This window comes from Triplophysa dalaica, chromosome 25, assembly GCF_015846415.1.
Source record: "Triplophysa dalaica isolate WHDGS20190420 chromosome 25, ASM1584641v1, whole genome shotgun sequence".
NCBI lineage: Eukaryota > Metazoa > Chordata > Actinopteri > Cypriniformes > Nemacheilidae > Triplophysa > Triplophysa dalaica.
The window spans coordinates 7795693-7816201 of NC_079566.1; the positions used below are offsets into that span (position 1 = coordinate 7795693).

The 20509-nt window shown below is 40.3% G+C and overlaps 1 protein-coding gene across 6 annotated transcripts in view; it reads right to left on the minus strand.

Annotated features, from left to right (window-relative positions):
• Positions 1-2220: 2220 nt before the first annotated feature.
• Positions 2221-20509, minus strand: part of trps1 (trichorhinophalangeal syndrome I) — a 97103-nt gene continuing 78814 nt past the window's right edge. For all 6 annotated transcript variants that reach the window (XM_056741271.1, XM_056741275.1, XM_056741272.1 and 3 more), the window contains exons 6-7: positions 13226-13348; positions 2221-5807 (exon numbers count right to left, since the gene is read on the minus strand). In XM_056741271.1, coding sequence (XP_056597249.1) covers positions 4668-5807; positions 13226-13348 — 1263 coding nt within the window. In that variant the 3' untranslated portion in view covers positions 2221-4667. The remainder of the gene's footprint in view (positions 5808-13225; positions 13349-20509) is intronic.

The window sequence follows — 20509 nt, forward strand, 5'->3', positions numbered from 1 at the left end:
CTGAGAGGAAAAACAACCACGAACAGCTTAAATGTCGTTATAACAACAAATACATCCATCAGCTATTTTTAAATAAGGTTGTTTCGTACATGTTGGCTCATTCTGGGGTAATATCCCCACAGATAAGTCCAGTTTGGTGTTTGACTGGTTGGACCAATGTGCCTCGCGCTGCACAGATCACTAAATCACCTAGAGGCCTTGAATCGCTCTCCCGGGACATTTTTATGCAATAAGACAAATACATTCAAACAACATAGAAAAATACATAAATATACTAAAATACATAAATATACTAAAATACATAAAATTTAGAAAAATAAAACAAGATTAAATATATGTTCACATGCATTTATACGAATATACACACACAAACATACATACTATACAATCAAATAAGTACTACACCACAAAAGAGTCTTACAAGCGATTACAATTTAAGAGTTTCTTGTTCTCGCGGTATTGATTAGCATGAGCTGCGTGACGTCGAACACATATGGTGTCTAGGTAGGCTACAAACTTGACTTGAAAATGCATCTTCTAAAACTATATCATTATATTTCTTTACCCATATTTACGGGAAATAGAATTGGTGATTTGCATGAAATCATAATGTTGATATTAGGTGCTTTGTAAATCGTTTTTTCTTGAACTTGGGCGAGCTTCTGTAAATCGCACCTCAGGAATATCAAATGGTTGACCAGACGCATTCTGCTCGCCAAAGCTTCATTGAGTGAACCTGGGTGTTAAATATATAAATAACAAACAAATAGCCGCTAATTGTTACACTGTGAGAACTTTATAACATTTCATGAATAACATCATTTTAGTGTCTTTTACTGACAAAACAAATTCAAAAAGTAGATTAGCTTGACGAACATTCATACTTTTATTAGTAGATGTAGTGTTTAAAATATGACGTAACATTTTGACGCATTCGGTTCAGACTTAAATCAAACATTATTTGAGACTCTTCTGTTCAGCAAACTGTCCCTCACATATATCCAGTGACATTCTATTTATTTTCAGATAAGAAGTTAAATTGGGAATGTGAAACACGAACTTTACCTCACCTTAGCGTTTAGACTTGTAATAGCAAAGCTCCCCTTCACCACAGGTGATGCTTTCAAGAGTTTCAAGAGTCAAATTTACCCAGATTCTAACACTCTCAGCTGAAAGCTTCAGTTTTTATGTGCGAGTGATAAAAATGCTAGTCCGGTTTTACTCCAAATATCTGTCACACTCTAACTCCAAATGACCCCTTAACAAAGCACATGAATCTTTAAAAAAATCTGATATTCTTTCACCTACTTTGCGTCAGACCTCCATCTCACTTCTAAAAGTTGAACTTTTAACTTTCTGTACCATCCGATATGTAGTAAATGATGAATAGTGGCTGGCATGCTCTCCTTTGGCCCGGCCAAAGATCCGATGATGTAAGTGTTGATGCGTGCTGTGGGCTGATGCATTTATCCATGTGAAGTCCCAAATGCAATGTAGAGAAAGGGTCCTTCTTGCTGCTTGGTTTCAATCAATTATTTTCCTTGCACGAAGAAGAAAGTTTTGAGTTCTGCAACTTACTGTGTGATGTTATAGTACATTGAAATATGGCATTTTTCATCTAATGATCCCTTAAATGGAACACAAGACTAGACTTTTAGAGAAGATGCATATGCAAACTACGCATTGTAGCCACATCGAATCTTTGTTTTTATAAGTGCTAAAGACTGGCATCCTGCCTCTTACAGTCAACCTATCTTTACTGGCTGAATATAATGAGCCCTTAACCAACAGCTTTGTAGGACAAGAGAAAAACAACTGGACAGCGATCAATAGTAGTTTCACACAGCAATGTGAGAGGTCAGGGGTTTCATTTGGATTGTATGTCATGTGACTCTGTGAACGTACAATCATCCGACTTAAGTTCATCAAGCTTCAAAAGGTTAGATCTAGCTTTCCACATTGAACAGGATAATCGATAGACCCGGGTATGTTTAGAGTAGTGGTCACTCAAAGCATTCGAATTAGTGGATTGAAACAAATGAAATAAATTAACTTTGTTCAATAAAATTAAGCTACGGTGCAGTTGTGAACACGCAGGTTAATAGCAGGTTTCTGATTCAGTCATATACTTAAATAAATAGATAAAAATACAACTTTATTTGTTTTATGCTTTATAAGAAACATTCTGAAGACACAATAAGGGAAGATGCACACGGCAAATTGCTAAAATGTTTTATTTTATTAATTATCATTATTATTATCATTGTCATTATTATTATTCAAGTTTAGATGTAACAGACATCTTTGCCATCTTTGTTGAATCTTTTTTGCATGTAAAAACCTACCACACACGAAAACAAAGGAAACAAAAAATAGTTAAGGTGGCAGCTGAAAAAATCCTAAATCGTCATCTATGCACTTTAAATGCAGCAAGTGTAAAAACAATAACATTCTAAGAATAATGGTTAAAACATTTACATATTTATGCCCTTCGCAGTGACCTTGGCCAAACGAGCTTCCAGGCTCCATCAAATACTCCTTGTGTTTCAATATTGCTAAGACCTTCACAAAATAGGCAAGATCTCTTTCATTTATTAAAATGCAGTACCTGTACTTAGCATGCTAATAACACATTTCATCTTCCTTCCTTTGCAATAAACAGAGTAACTGAAGTGCAAGCATTAACATTTTCAAATTAAAATGAAAATTGCCATTAAGAGAAAGAAAATAATACAAAATTAAGAATTCCTTATGTTATTTAATACCTGACTGGATAAATGGTCTGGTGAAAAGCGACGATTTAAACAATATCAGTTATTTTTCAAGAGGCATTTGCAGTTAAGCAGCGTTGTAAGGCTAGTTTCAGAGAAACATACAGAAAGCAAATTGGAGACATTGAGCCTGAATCTCTCCCCGGTTTATATAAATAATGTCTGTATTAAATCAGGCCAGGTCCAACATATTGAACCTATGAAAGAAGCGTTTAGGACAAGTACAACAAAAATGCAGGCAAGGTTGCAAACGAAACCAGAATCTGCAAAGGGAGTCCAAATGATTTCTGTAAAAACATGTTTTTCTTTCCCAAACTGTTGACTTGATAAATAATGTCTGGAATTAGAGATTATTTCTGAGCTCATTATTATTTAAAAATAGACGTTTTTAAATTGTTTGGGTGGACGGTCGTCCACTCTAGATAATAATTCGCAAAAGAAGCATAAAGCAAAACACAGCTGGGTGAAACTAGACTATAAATAATAACGTTATGTCTCTTTGAGACAACTGCCATTGAAAGGCACCAGAAACACCTGAAATTATTTGATCAACACTACACTTTGAACACAAATTCAAAGGTGTTTCCAATTCCACTTCTGCCGAGCACAGAGAATGTTTTGGGAATTAGAGGTGTCATAAAATACATTTTGACTCACTGGATGCTATTTGTGTTTGTATTGTTGAGCTCTGGCTCTTAAAAATATCTAAATAAAGCACAGCCTGATTGGCTTCTCTTGAAGCATCAGAAGAGCAGAGAAACATACAGGAAGACGTCAGTCCAATACAACAAGCTACTTCATCAACTACGAAGCACAAATACATGAAACAGAAAGAGACAATGCTTGGAATGAATAGTGCCCTTTGGTGGCCAAAGATTAAAAAAAAACTTAGTTCTTTTGTTTAATGTCCCACCTTTGGAGGAAAGGAAATGTAACAGGAAATGTAATTTGATGTCTTACTGTTTTCGTGGAAAAAAAAAGAGTTTACTATAACATGTGTTGCTTCATTACGTTGTTTGCTACATTTGCGAATGTAAACGTTTTTCAGAGCCGAGCTCAGGGCCCTTATTCAGATGCAATGTTGCATATCAACATTTCATGTAGAAAATACTTTGTACAATATCAGGCACTGATAATATGATTACTATTAACAACCTAGAAAAACATATTTTTATTCCTTCCCAAACTTCTAGAGTAATAACAATTGCATCCCAGCAACTAAGGCAGCAGCTTAAAAGTTTTGATGACTCGAGTTACGAAATCCTACCTCTGAACCCAAACAAACAGGAAACCATAAGACATTTAGTATAATGTTAACTAGACAGAAAGACTTAACTAATGTTGTCTATTTCAGCCATACACATTCCCTGAGGATGCTGGATGTTTGTTTGAGGACGACGATCATTTATCCTGATGCCACAGTGACAGACGGCTGCCACGATTTTCCTACGTTGAGCCACACATGCAGAAACATCCTCATTGTTTTTCATCAGGTAAGAGAACTTTCCATGAATGTGTGAATACACACAACGAAAATGAAACAATCAAACAATAATTAAATTTGAGTAGATGTACCTTGCTTGCTGAACTGCCTTGTCGAAATTACTTATCTGGATTAAAGAAAATATATCTAGAGAGTAGCTACTTGTACCGATTTCTTCAAAAGCAGTTCAAAAGTTCTTAAATGAAACAGATTCTTGTTTGTGTGAGAGAGAGAGCTTCCACAGAAATGCTATGCTGATTGAAGTTCCTTACGTTGGTTGCTTAGGCACCATGATCCATCTTGGCACATTTTGAGCAAAAAGTTCAATGCATCCATGTCGTACATTGGTTTCTTATTGGGTTTCCTCACTGCTCTAGTTGTGCTAGGACTGCAAGTAAACTAGGCCATAAAGCTCATTGGTTGGAGGGGTTGCCGTTTGCCTCGGGTGCTGCCCGATGGAGGCCTCGCTGGATGTGTGTGGTGAAATCGTACTTATCAGTGCAAGGATGCAGGCAGATACTGCACTGGAATGGCCCACCATCGCCATGGCAACTCATGTGCAGAGCGTAGAGTACCTCGTCCATAAAGACGATGCCACAGTGGGCACATTTGCTGGAGAGATCATCCTGTGTGGCCTGATCCACCTTTTCCGGTTTGGCAACTTGCGAAGAAGAACTGTCCTCGTCGATGTCTTCTGGCTGTTCCATCTCCTGTTCTGAGACGGGCGAGGCACGTTTCTCACCCGTGGCTTTTTCCTTGGCAACGAGGGGCCCGTTGGGTGTCGGACTGGGTTTGGAATGTTTGATGGCCAAGTCGAGTGGAGTGTCGCTCTCGGGTCCAGCAGGGGGCGGTGGTGGAAAATGAGGCGGCAAAGTGAAGGCGGGGTAAGGCACAAAACTTTGGCACGGATTGGGTAGGCCGGCCACGTGGCCCAAGTAGTGGCCCGGGTTGCCTGGCACGGACATCTTGTATTTAGTCCAGAAACGCAACCAGTCCGCTTCGTTTTGCAGGTCGCTGTGGAGGAACGGAAGGCCAAAGAAAGGGTATTGATACTTTTCGATAGGGCTCCCGGGGGGCGAGTAACTGGCCTGCTTGGACGGACGCATGTACTTCTCGATCGGGCTGCCCCGCTCTGAGCCACCCTTACCGTCCCCGCTCTGGGGTACCGCACTTAGGCCGTTCCCCTCTGCCCCTCCATCTGCAGGGCTTTTGTGCATATGCAGGGGAGGCATACGCTTGTGGATCTCCAGCGTCTGGTTGACGAGGAAGGCGTGTGTGGATCGGGGACTAGGGTGACTTTTGGGGACAGAGGGACCGTAAGCTTCGTACTTGCCCAGCTGAACTTGAGCCTCGGCACGTGACCCATCAGATCCTGGCTCCTCAGTCCTTCTCTCTAAGGGGCTGCCATTGAGACGTTCCTCGCTGTTCACGCGCTGCTGCTTGGACCCCACCTGCTCAGACGGTACGGGGTCAGGGTTGAGGCGCTTGCGTGTCCGTCGACGGATGATCTGCTCACCGTTGTTTTGCTTGATAATGTTCAGCGGTCTGGGGGTCTGAAACAGAGACATGCAAATGTTCATTTCGTGCTAAATTAAAGTTGATACAATTCAACAATATAATAAAACTTTGAACCATGGTACAAATTGTGCTTTTACTTTTTAATTGTCAATGACCGTGATATAAAAAAGCCACGATCAGCAAAACTGTGTTAATTCTACATGTATGATAATATCGTAAATAATTCTTCACCCATTTTGCCACATGAAGTAAACATCTGATACTGTGACAGCCCTATAAGCAACACAAATGTTAAAACCATCAACACAAAAAAATAAGATTAAAAAACAGGCTTGCGCATTACCTACAGTAATACAATTTATGAAAGAGTAATCGTTCGTGGAGTCAAATGTGTTTTGTCATTTTCCTTTATGTTAAATATACTTCCTCCGTTCCCAGATTAATATGCAGAGGAAAGCAAGCCATTCGTAGCACGTCTTTCTGAAAAGTGTAAACAGCGGCGCTAACAAAACATTGCCCTGTTTGTTTGATCATCCTAACCAGCCAAACAGAGCAACACTGGCTCAACCAACAGTGTGAGTTTGACAGACCATATGAGATGAAGCATGTTTAAAAAACATTAAAACCATCAACGATTAAACGGTCAAGAAATGTTTTTGCATTTCTGAAATTCTGTATTGTGATGCTAGAAACGGAGTTCTTAAATGGATAGTTCACTCAACAATAAATGCAGAACACAAAATACGGTATTATAAGGTATAATAAGAATATAGGTAACCAAACAAGGGCGGTACCCATGGGTAGCGCCTTTGTTCGGTTACCAATGTAATATATAATAAAGTTGTATAAATAAAATAATAAGGTTGTTCCAGACCTGAATAAATTCAATGTTCTGCAAGAACACAAAGAAAGATATTTGGAAGAATGTTTGTAACCAACCAGTTTGTAGCCCCCACGATGGTAGCCAATGCTGCCTCACAAATGTTTGCTTTCCCACATTCTTCAAAATATCTTCTCTTGCATTCAGAAAAGCAAAGAAATGTATACTTTTGAAACAACTTGCAGACGAATACATGATTGCAGAATTGTATCGCTTTACAGAGAGGCTATGTCAAAAATATCAGATATGTGATGATTCTGCGCGAGAAGGACTGGTGGACTGTATATTTTTACTGGCTCATTAAAAGGTCTCTGATCTAATATTGTGATTCGAGTGTAATTATTCATCGCTTCTGGGACGGTGAGGACACACTCCTGTAATTATTCCAGTTATCATCATAATGTGCCATCAAAGACTATTAATTACAGCTTTATTTTCACTGCAGCAATGTAGCTTAGCTCAAATTCAGTGCTTGCACAAATATAAATCGGTGTTAACCACTACTTTTGATCCCTTTGTAGCTGTGATTTCCATAGACTACGTGTTAGAAGAAACACCAGTAAAAGGGGCTCTCAGACAAGATGTCAGAATGTGACAGAAATCAATGTCTGAAACTGTTATCAACAGTGCGACTTTATGAGAATAAGCCTGAGGTAACAATACTTTCCTTCTCGTTTCCATCACTGGCGTCCACGCTAAAATGGAAACTACTGTGGTTGGAGACATGTCAGATATGCATTTTCCTTTGGTGGCAGATCAGTTACAGAAGGGAAAGAAGTGCGTCTTTGCATTACATCACTACCCATTTATCAAGACTTGTCTGTAATCTATTTTTCTAGAATGCCTCTGGTCGACCTGCACGAGGGGGAAAGGCTTCAGTGAGGTGATGTATCTCATCTTGTCATCTGCTGTCCTGCCAGACACGATCTTCTCCGTACTCGCTGCACAGATCCCCACGATTGACCCAGAGATAATTGGGAGATGTTAAGCCACGCCCACCTCACCCCTGACCCCCCATACTCTAACAGCTCTGTTATGTGCATCTAACACCATTCTGTTTGTTGACTTTGAGCTGAAGACACATCAGGGGAATCGTCACGTGCGGTTGCCTTTGTAGCGCTCAAATCCACCGAGGTGTTCCCGGTGTAATGCAATCCCTCTCAGAGAAGACAGTACCGAATAAAAGGGGCTGCGTTTGAGGAAAATATTCTCTTGGACCCGTTTTTCCCTTTAAAGATGGAAAAATAATATATGCAAAAGTGAAGCGCCGACAAAGCTGCTCTATCCCAGCGTTTGGCTCTGTACCATATGTTTAAGTGGAAGAAATAAGAGCTGCATATTTTGAAGAATGTTTGGCCACTGGGGGACAGATTTAAATCTGAAACAAATCTTACGGTGCTGCCCGAGTTCAGTTAATGCCCTGTGATGGATGGTGTTAAAATGCAAGCTTTGGCTCTTTGGAACATGTCGGGCTTTCTGTCTGGAGAGAGCGAGTGGATCAAAATCAGACAAAAAGAAAGACTGCCCTCTACTGCCGGACTGTGACAGGCCTCACTGAACACTCCACGGAGTGAAGACTTCCTGCTTATCTGCCTTTATTTTAGAGGTGTTATGATGGGAAAGAAATGGTGCTTGATTTTCTAACACAGATATGAGCAATATAATTTCTGTTTTAAGGCTCAAACCAAAACACAGCATCAGTGTTAGGAAGCTGCTTTGAAACTACATAAAGTATTCACTATTAAACTGTATAGAATTTGCTCAATTCAAAGTCAGGATAATCTTGATATCTGATACACTACAAACTACTTCTCAAATATTTATGGATTTACTTACAGTAGATGGTTATTTATACATAATATAAATTATAAAGATTATTCCAATATGATGATCCTTACAGTAGAAATGTTAAAAAAAGTGATATTTGTTTTGCAGGCCAGCAAAGCAAACGCGTTTCACTCACACAAAATGTCACGTTTTTCTATGATCATGGGAACACTGTACAAGTAATTCTCTAATCTCAAATAATGTTTTACATTTAACCTTGAACGGAGGTTAAACAAATTAGAATGTATGCTCATTTATATGTCAGACTTGTATTAACAGCAGATCGTAAGATGCAAAATACTGTTTTGAAATATCCTAATGAAACGAGAGTGATGTGAAGACGGTTTCAGCGGCAACAACAAACTAGTTTGTTTTCCAAACTTAACTTCCGGTAGACCTCTGCAAAGAATCAATAACTGCAGAGTAGTTTTAATTCAATTTAACACAATAAATACACAATAAAATATGAATATAAATTTAATAGATAATGTATAGTATTATAAACCAACACAGAGCGGAAATGAAGTTTCGGGCCGATGCTCATTTGATTATGGCTTTGTTGTTGGAAAAAGTGGTGTGTTACTATAAAAACTAAATCAGTTTGTCATATACTATCACACTGTTGAAAATGTAGTTAGTTAGCAGCATTCATACTTGTAGTTTGTTAGTTCTTGGTTTTCTTGTTACAAAGAAAACTAGAACATAATTCTGTAGTGCATTTTGAACTAAACATTTTTTTTACAGCACATGAACTACAAACATTATTCTACAGGAAGTCTTTTTGTAAATCGCTACAATAGCCTTGAGGTGCCATAAAGTTACGGTCAAAAGTACTTAACTCTCAGTACTGCTGATCATTTACAAAACAACTGTCTCTTTACTTTTTTCCTCGCTCCGCAACCTTGAGCATCTCTGTTCATTTCACCTAATCTAGCTTTGATAGTCTATGCACCTTTGAGTAAAAGACATGCGGGTTGACTTCGTCTCGACGTTGCGGTCCTCGAATAAAAATCTCGCTGCCATTACGAGTTTCAAGCCTTTCTACCTATTCATCTTTTTTATTCAGCAAAGTGGTCAGAGTTCACGAGCTGACAGACGCTTTTGCAGAATGGTCCAAATACTCCGTCTGGAACCCAAATAAAAGATTCCATTGGCGAATGTGAAGGCGGCCGCCAGAGTTTTATGTCGGGCATTGATGCGCAGCTACGCGGATGTCGTGTCCTATTATTAGAAGATAAAATCCTAGCGACATTTATTATTGCAATGTGTTCTACCATGAGGGACCCAGACCTCCGTTTAGAGCGGTTTTATGAGGTGCTATTATGAAGTGATTTCTGTACGGCATATAAAAGTTTTTATTTAAAGTATAAAAATACTTTTGAAAGCTAACGGCCAGTCCGAGATTAAGGACAAAATCTTCAGCGCTACGTTAGCATGACATCACTTCTAAGGGTCATCCTGATATTTTATTAAACCAATGAACAAAACAACCATTAAGTCCGCACACATACACCACCCGCCTCCTCATTCTTCCCTCTCTCTCTCTCTGGAATTCAAGAATCAAACTGGCGGAGATGACTCAGCATTCAATAGCGAAAACCAAAAACAGAAACAACAGATGAACAAACGAATCCAGCAGCCAGTGTTTGGAAGGACCCTGAAGGCTAAAGTTTCTCAGCGTCGTGTTTATTAGCTTCTAGTGAAGTGTGACGTGTACACAACCTGATGGTCCACTGCAGAAGCTACTTTATGGAAAAAGAACACAGGGAAGAGCCAAACAATGCAAACACGCATGCCCAAAACATCATTTAGTGCTGGAATGTATGGGCAGAGTAATGTCAAAGAAGAGCGTTGAGCTTGAACTAACGAAATATGGAGATATGCTATTGCTGTTTTCTAGCAAAGCTGAAAAAATTTGTGTTGCAATTTAGTTTTTTCTTGTGCTGTATGTATTCCTTACTTGTACAAAAAACTAAAAATATATAGTAAATAACGTGCTTTAGCTTTTTGGTAATACCAACTGTACCCAGCAAGAATAAACTGTTCCTATGGTAACAGTCCTCATTAAACACCTAGCAAAAACAAACTCTTGAAATTTTAAAGCGGTAATACAAAAATGATCAAACCACTCTTGTGCTTAAATGAAACACTGATCAATTTGAGGCTTTTACATACTTGACAATCAACATGATTGAATGAGCCCTAAAGCTGATCTAACAACATCACACGTCTGTCGACAACGTCTACGCATGAATTATAATAGGACGTGAAGACAACGAAGCGAAATCTACCCAATAAACTGAGCAATTTAATAACCCAAGTATGCTTTATATATAATCAAATCAACTTTCACAAAATCCTTATTGTGTTCTCTATAAATAAGTGTGATTGGAACAAATCAGCTGCGGGATTAAAGAAGTACCAACAAACACCAATGGCTGCACAAAATAGGTTAAAATAAGTTTATGAGGTTTATAAGTGAGTTTATTTCTAAATTAGACAAACTATAATAACCATAAACCAGAAAAACCATAAAGCACATATTTAAAACAATAAAAACCTAGTTAAAAATATCTTCACCAAAAAGTTATTTAAGATCACAGCAATGCTGCTGAAATTGATATCGGCAGAAAAATCAGGTCAAACATCGTAACTATACAGCCAAGCCCTAGAAATAACAGAAGCCACTAGATGACACAGCATCCCGTTCCAAATCAAATTTCTCATCCCTGCGCCTTTAAATATCATCGTGATCTCTGTTGTAAAGCTGTCAAAAATGTGTCCTGTTTCCCTCAAAGTCACAGCCACCCCCCGCTGTTTCTCTGTCCCGGCAACACATGATAAAACTCCAACATAAATGTCAAAGTCAAAACAACTTACACCGCAAGGGAACTTATTTACTCCAGACAGTGTTTAATGTGGGGCAGTAAATGGAGCATAGAGTATTTCACAGGGCTGGGCTGTGAAGCGTCCATTGATTGCGGGCTCTCTGATGAAGCGGTGCGGACAGACATGCAGATGTGAGTGCCAGTACTGGGTACAGTCAGCACGACTCAGGACCACTTAAACCACCAGGTGGCATGGGCCCTGAAAGGACCTCTTGTGGTCCGAACGCTGTGTTGTCTGACTGCCTAACTCCAATCGACCACACTGATTCAGTTAGCTCCCTGTATTCTAGTCCGTGCCACCCAGGTACTGATAGCCTGGGGCCACTGAAGCGGATCCAACATCGCATATCAGAGCGAGGAAAAATAAAACTCTCCAGTCTGAGACTTGAACCAGATCTGAAGAAGTTTCATTAGAATGCAAAGATGGTAAAAGCATGGTTCATCCAAAAATTAAATTGGTCACCATTAAACCAGTATGTTTTTCTTTCTTGCAAACACAAAATGTTACGCATGATGTTCAGTTTGTTGATTTCCATATAATGAAAGTCAATGAAAGTGAATGGTGACTTGTCATATAGTGTTCATGTTGTAACTTTTATAATGCTTTTTGACTTTTTTTAGCTTGACGGCACCTAGTTACCATTCACATTCATTGTTTGGAAAAGAAAAGCATGATGGTGAGTAAACTGTTCCTTAAAGTCCAATAAGAGACTGCGTGCTCACACAATGCTCATCTTGTGTCTGGGGCATAATTCCTCACGTTGTTGAATCTGTTTACCCGCCATATTTATCCCGACATCGTTTCAAAATAAATAGTGGATCACGTTCAAGGTCACAAAGCAAGCTTTAGGTATAGCTACAGATGGCCGTAGAAGGAATTAAATTCAATTGGGAGAGCCAAGAACTGTGAAGCTATAAAGCAAATCAAATTAGGTCCAGAAATGATTTATATTTCTGCGTGGCTCATTGAAGTTCACGAGTTCTCCCAACAGACTAACATAACCCCAAAAATTATTTAAATAGGCACTGATCCCTGTATTTATAAATTTGATCCAGTGCTAACACTTGATTTAATATGTCTTTATAATTGTCAAACTGTTGAATAACTGTGTAAAAGTATGATCATTATTTTCTCACTTTCGTATCGTTCCACATGTGAGGGGTATTTGTGAACTACAAATTTTGAAAAACAAAATAATTTTTCCTGTTTTCCATAAAAAAACACAACATACATGGTGACTCCAAGGTGAGTAAATTATGAATTGTTCATTTTTTGGGTGAATTAGTGGGTTTTTTAGTGGGTTCACCCAAAAATGAAAACTATTTCATCATTTACTGGTCCCTAAACACCTGTGGCTTTCTTTCTTTCACAGAACACAAAAGAAGATATTTAAAAAAAAATGTTGATTACCAAAAAATATTGGCCCCCTTTGAGTTTCAATGTATGGCCACAAAACCCCTGAGACATTAGAATGACATGAGGGTGAATAAATGATGAGTTGTTTAATGAGTTGTTTATTTTTTGTGAAATATCCCTTCAAGGTTTGCCTGTGGCTGTTGTGCCCGTTTTAAGGTCAGGTGTTTGTGAGGACTGTGGGAAGTGGGGCACCCAGCTGGTGCGAAATGACTTCCATAGGGCCATAAGCTGGCTGCAGGGCTGACGAAGGCCAAAAGGGCTCTTCCCCTGGGGAACCTCCAGCATCCTCGCTTGACAGCATGGAAATGAAGCGGTCAAAGCGGAGCTGCTACACTGTCACCTCTACATTCATTTCAACTCTCAGATTCTGCGATTTCTGGGTGGGCTGGCGAGGCGTTCTCGCCGTCCCTCGCGATGTTGTTTTCATAGCTCCCTCCTTACCGAGTGCAGCTTCTGATACAGGCCACACGCGTTGCACACGTAGCCGCCGTTGGCATTCTTCCGCCACAGTGAGGTCTTGGTGGTCAGACAGTTGGCGCAGAAGACCCCCGAACCACGTCGTCTCTGAAATCATAAAAAACAGAGAAAGGAAGCCAAAGTTAGTAAAAAAATTTAAACGGGGATTCATGCTCAGCATTTAGTTTGAAGGCAACGTTCCTTCAATCATATTTCCGTGGATAAAAATTTCGAAGACCAAAAAATTTTTTAAAGGTATATTTCAGGCGAGAAACAAAATTTCCACGGAGCCGCGTCGAGCAGTTCTTTGATAGATGGATGTACTTTTTGGAGAATCAAAAAGTAGACGCCCGTTCACTCCCATTCTACGGCTTGAAAGCAAAATTATACGTGCTATTATAACTTCGACTGCATTATTATTCTAGAAGAAAGTCACATTCAGTTAGGATGCCTTGAGGTTGAGTAAAACCTGGGGAAATTTTGTTTTGCCTGTGAAATATCCGTTAAAGTGCACTTTTTAAAAAAGTTACAATGATGAAAAACTTCCATTTCCGTGCATTCGACTGGTGTATCTCTGCAAATAAAATCTGAAATAAATAAATAATCCAGATGAATAATTCAACCACCCGACCATTGCCCCTATTCCAAATGACAAGAACACTTAAATATACGACTGGATCTCAAAATATCTGGTAGCTTGAAATATGGCACTCTACTGTGAGAGGAGAGAAAATAAACCGAACCACGAAGAAAAAGAAGAGAGATATAGCTACATGAATCATCCACTGGGACAGACAGAACTACAAGTGTATCCCAAGAGTCACTCGGGGCACACTGGGACCGATTTAGATTACGGCCCCTGTAAAACTCATTTAGCCTTATAGAACGTATGCGATTCATTTAGCCCCAACTTCAGACGGCTTGTGTAGGGTCCCCATTTCTCCTGCCAGAAAAGTACAATGCTCCTAATTGTGCTCTAATACATTTAGAATGGAAAGCTTTCCGCCGACATAATTTTGGCTCGGCGTCCGGCGATCTTTTTTGGCAGGGGATCGGGCACTTGATTCATCGGGTGTTTCACAACGTATCAGTAAAAAAATTTGGGCCGCGGCCAGCTTCATATAGGGTACATTTTCCGTCCAGATGCGCCATTGGAGGGCCCTGCATCAGCTAAACTAATTATGATCTCACCTTCGTTGATGCCTGCTCACTCTACGATTCGACGTCGGCCATTAATCATAGATACCGAGAAAATGAATGTGTAAAGAGAATGGGGGAACGGTAGCCCGCACGGTCGTAAAGATAAAAAATGATGGCAATAATTTAATGAGATGGAGCAATGTTTTCCATGAGCCATCGGCAAATGCAAAGTCACTGTGACAACTGCCCTTTGTAGCCGGAGAGCATCGTTCTGATGTGTTCAGCATTTCAGTCCAGAAGCATTGCTGTGAGTAGGGGTTGGTGCATGTCCTTACAGTACAAATAAAATGGAAGATCACCTATCCTACACTGCAATCCCACAATACCTTGAGGCAAGATTATCTCAAAATCGAATTACGGATCATTTACGTCAGGGTCTGCGCTTTCCTAAAACACTAAATCGAGAACGTATATATTTTCTGATCTCAATGGGGTTTTAGAGGACCACATGCTAGTCCTGACAGTTCAGACGTGATTGATTGATTTATTCTTTCCTATCCCGTTCTAGCGTTACAAGCCAAACAGAGTGTCCGTCATCAGCTATGCGGTTTTCTCTCGCTGGCCTTCTGGGCTTCGGAGCCAAATCACTCACACGTGTTCACCGTGACTGGTCCACAGCCCCTCCAGCTCAGAACAGATGCGGGGAGTTAACACGTAAGACACAGAACCTACACAAAGTCTGGACACAACTGATCATTTGTCTTCTTGGTCACATCATTCATTTGTGCTGGGCCCCCAAAAATGTTTAGCTAACCTGAAAACATATATGTGGTTTTGTATACAGTGGGCTAAAAGTGGTCTTTGAAACCAAATCAATCAAAAACTAGAAGTAGAGGAGTTTGGACTCATGTCCACTGTCAACAGAGGCACTTATCAATGTTAGTCAGTTAATCTCTTACATTTTGTACGAGAGAAAAGAAATAAAGCATGAAAATCGAGTATTAAAGCTACTATGAAAAAAAATCTGACTTTTAAACATGTGGTGCTTACCACTAGGGGTTGAACGAACTAGTCGACTAGCCAACAATAAAGCTCTGACGTGACCTTTAAAGCTTGATGTCGACTAGTCGCGGGTCATGTAATTTTGACACTGTACCTTTAAGAAGAGGCTTTTTCAAGAGAGCTGCGCGCGGGATGTCATTCCCAACCGCTTCCGTGGGATTCTGTCAAACTCCTGGCAATAATATATGTTATCTTGTCCTGCTTCCGCACGCATCATTAACAGTGTGTCCTGTTTTCATCTGTAACATTCACGATTTGATCTGAAGCCGCAAAATCTCGCAGGTAAAGCCTAACGTTACATACATTTCAGTGCGCTGTGCCTCTGCATGCAGATCTTCATGCAGAAGATCGTCTACCACTACCCACTACCACCGTCGTCGTGCTTTAAAATGTGTTAGTTTGGTTTAGTTACTGCTGCTCTGGTGCAATAGATGAACAACAGTTCATTTGTATTTGGATACAATATTTTGAAAAGCTATTTTGCAGGAGTTCCGGCATTCTCCCGCAGCCCGCACGCAAACACGAGTGCCCACACATTAATTTCTTAGCTCTTAATTGATTTATTATTGACATCATCGACTAGTCGACATCAACGCGACTTTTATCACACAATCGTTCAACGCCTACTGTCCACTACTCCTAATGTGAATAAAAATCTACTTTGGTGTGCAAATGTAATGTTGGAATTACTTGGCAGTTTAACTGCAACATTACATGGTTTTAATCGATTGTATGAATAATAGTTTGACCTCCGCAGAAGTGATTCAAAAACCTCCTACTAAAGAAAACATCTGCTGTATGTCTTCTGACAGCGTTCCCTCACTGGAAACTTTAACATCAGATGTTTTCTCTAAAGTCTTCATTTTCCCAGAACTTGGACATATGTGGAATATTCCTCACATTAGGCAACCACGCTTTTGTCATAGTTTGAAAAATATTCTGATCAAACGCTCAAAAAACCTATTGTGTTCTCTGGTGTACTACATCATAGCGGGAGCATAATTCCGTAACACTATAAAACCAGCAACAACATTTACAACTCAGCAGGTAACTGTCAAAACTGATATGTCAGACACAAACTAGACACAGTTATTACAACAATCGCTTACAATGACATCCGTTCAGAAGGACTGAAACAAACCAAAACAAGCAAACCATGATGGGCACAAGCCATATTGTTTACATTTTAAGAGTAGGGCGGGGTCAAATGAGGTGGGAGTGGCAATAAGTCAGGTCTGGGAAGGGGGTGGGGTCATGGGTCTAGCGAGTTCAAATGTCAATTACACAGGAAAGCGAAGAAATAGCCTTCCTGTGTTCAACGGTGCACAATCCCAGACTTCCTTTTCAATTATCAACTGGGCTGTTCTGCCATCTGTAAAAACCAACGCTTACCTTGCCCTGCCACGTTGTGCTTTTTTATATCTTTCTCCCTTCGTTACATCTCATAAAAAGGACGAAAAAGAAAATACACTGCAGCTGCTCGCAGAAGGAAAAGGAGGGGAGAAGAACCAGAGAAAGCCTTGATTGTCTTTGTTTTCCCCAAGTGTGGGGCGATTTTTCTCGCCTGCCACGTCTGGCAGTGCTGTGAGGTGATGCATTGTTTTTTTTTCGTGAGCTGGAGGGGCCGCAGAGAGCCCGGGCCCTGTCTGTTTCCTGGCCTGCTCCAGTTTATCACTGTATCTGTTGCTATCTGGTATCCGTCACGGCCTAGGCTGGGTGCTATGCATTATCACGCAAACCGCTGTGATGGCGCTATCATTCCTTAAAACAACACTAATCATAATCATAAGAGAAAAGATGGCTACCTTTCAGGATGAAAAAATCCATTTCAGGATCACTTTTCTCCATACACAAAGCAGGGGGCTGTGACACAGGTATGCACACAGGTAGCAGGGTGGGTTAGGTGCTTGCAGTAAACAACAAAATGGTTTTGCTTGTTTGCATTATGGGCCGTGATGAATGACCTTGCCGAGTTCTGCCGGTGTAGCCTGTGCATGCTGTTTGCGTGTGATTGATTACGAATGCCCCGCGCCGGGTGCTCTGGGGAGTCGGGCTAATTCTGGTCTGGTGCGAGGAATCTGAAGTAATTAGAGGCAGGAACTAATTACATCTATTTATTTAACAAGCATGTTCCCACAATCCCATAAAGCTCTCCATTAAGAGCTTTTAATCCCAGGTGAAAGAGGCGGGGTTCAAGAGGCACGCCCTTCTGCTTCAAAAGGAAAATTCTGCCATCATTTACTCACCTTCTTGTCATTTCGAACCTGTTTGACTTTCTTTCTTCTGCAGGACACAAAATAAGATATTTTGAAAAATGTTGGTAAGAGAAATTGGTGGAGATGGTGGTCTAGTGGGCTAAACCACTGAACTGGTAAATCAAAGGTTGCTGGTTCGATCCCAGCAGCCACCACCAGTGTGTCCTTGAGCAAGACACTTTACTCCATGTTGCTCCAGGGGGATTGTCCCTGTAATAATTGCACTGAAAGTCGCTTTGGATAAAAGCATCTGCCAAATGACTAAATGTAAATGTAAATGTAAATGTAGAAAAGCACATCCCCCGTTCACTTATAATGTAACCAATGCAAGTGGATGGGGGGCTGTTATCAACTTTCTTCAAAATATCTTCTTTTGTGTTCTGCGGAAGAAATAAAGTCAAACAGGTTTGAAATGACGATAGAGCGAATAAACAATGGTAGAATTTTCCTTTTTAAGGTGAACTACTCCTTTAAACGCATTCCTGTAATCTACAGCTGCTCTTGAAGGTTGTACCATTTACAGGATCCACCTATTGTCAACTTTGGCCAATAAACAATGTGCTGTCTATAAGAAATGTCGGTTTAAGCTGTGAAAATAATTGCTTTCAGCACTGGGAGATTTTTTAGAGCCGGTCTGGAACGTCATTCTTGTTTTGGTGAGTTGGACAGCAAAATGACGTGTCTAAACGCAGACACGTTAGAATTTGACTCACTTGAAGACTGACATACATCATAGACACAATATGTGAAAATAAGGGCTAAATTAGGTGTTTGGCAAACCGTCTTGATGGGACTAAGAGAAAGAATTTCTAGCTTAAAGCGGCGATTTAGACGCAAAGCCACTGAAATGAAAATACATGTAATTCACTTAGGCAATCCGAAGGGTCTCTTATATTAAATAAACAATTATTTAATCAGCTGTGGGGAAATTAGGTGAACCCCTGCTGACAATTTCAATTTCACAAATCCTGCATCAACAATTCAAGGCTCGGGCGGTATCATCGCCATGCCGGAGGCACACATCTGGATGCAATTGCGGACATATCGAACCATCAAGTCTGATCTTAGGTTGAGGTTATACCGGGCTTACGCAAATCCAGCGTCTCTCGCTAAATTGAGGCCCTAATTGCATAATTCAGTTTGATAAATCAGGTCTAATATTTTCCTTGAAAGCTTCATTACTCCTACAACCTTAAGAGGAGAGCCTGGGAGGTCACAGTTCGGTGTAATATTCCAATATCACGTTCCTGACTCTTTACTTTGCTTTGCTTTTCGTGTCAGGATTGATGTTAAAGAAAACAGAAAGATATCATATTATCTAAAGCTCATCATAGAGATATATGGACACTTAATCAACCTTAAAAAGGCATATGGTACACGATATGTGTATGTGTAAAACTGCTTATAAACAACCCCCGTGTGATCTATTACACAACTAACCGTCAACCTTACATTCAACATTCTGAAATCTGGAACCTGCATGGGCATCTATCTACAATGTTAGATTCGACATGAGGGAAGAAACCGAGACAAACATCTTTCTGCGTCAACATGCCCCAGCTGACCGCTTCCCTCTGCCCAATTTTTCGGCAAAACCCTCATAGGAGCTGGGCTCCAGATTCTCCATTCAACGAGAGCCCTTCTGTTATCTCCATCCAAATCCCCTTCCTCTCTTTGTCCTGCCCTGCGTCGAGCCGCGGCACATCCCGCTGTTACACAAGACTATCTGAGCTCTTGGCATTCTCTCTGAATCAGATCGAATCAGAAGACATGATCAAAGACACGCAGGCCTCTGTGTGGAAGTGTGAAGCCATGATATCCATTTGCACTTGGAGGGCTTACGGTTGTAGTTGTGAGCGTAGCCTATTGTACTGAGGAAAAAAAAAATCAAAGGTCTCTGCTTTTTGTGCAAATAGAGGAAGGCTTTATGCGTTCTAGAATAATCTATTCCAAGGACCAAACAATGCTCGAGTCTCTCCTTACCGCTACAAAGCCATTAGGCCTTTTGACAGTATCGCTACACCCGTATCCCCTTATCTAGGTCTTCCTCAGATACGCGGTATCCTCTTCTGAGAAGCCGTTCCTGTCTTGGTGACAGGAGAGGAAGTCCGGATCCTCCGCGGCCGGCCTCTAAACATGTCATCCGTCACCTCTGTAAGGTCCTCTTCAATGCTGTTTGTGTCAGCTTGTCCTGGATGTCATAACACGGGGCCGGCTGACCCGAGACAATAGTAAAAGTGAGTGACAATGATGAGCAGGAAAGAGAGCTAAGAGTTCAGGCATGACTTCCCCGGCACACCTGCTCATGTGTCACAGAGGCCAGTGGGGTTATTGTCAGTCACACAACAGGCTCTGGGCAACCGGTGCCGTCTGATTTAGGAGCGGTTTCTTGCATTTAAATTAAACAACGATACAGAGTATTCAGATAAAGCTTTTCGAAGGTACAGTTCACCCCAAAATTAAAATGATTTCTTTAATGTAATTTCAAACCTGTTTAAATGCATTTCTACTTCAGAACACAAAAGAAGATATTATGAAGAATGTTGACAACCAAACATCACAGAACACCATTGACTTTCATTGTATAGACACAATACCACGGAGACATTTCTCAAAATAACTTCTTTTGTGTTTCACAGATGATAGGAACACATAAAGTAAGAAAAGAATGAGGGATGATAAATGGCATCATTTTTTTATGGTGAACCATCCCTTTACTGTGTATGTTAAATTTGACCGTCCATCGGGTCTCATGCCATTTAATAATCTGTACAATAATCCTATCTGACCGTTTTAAAAAAACAATAAAAAA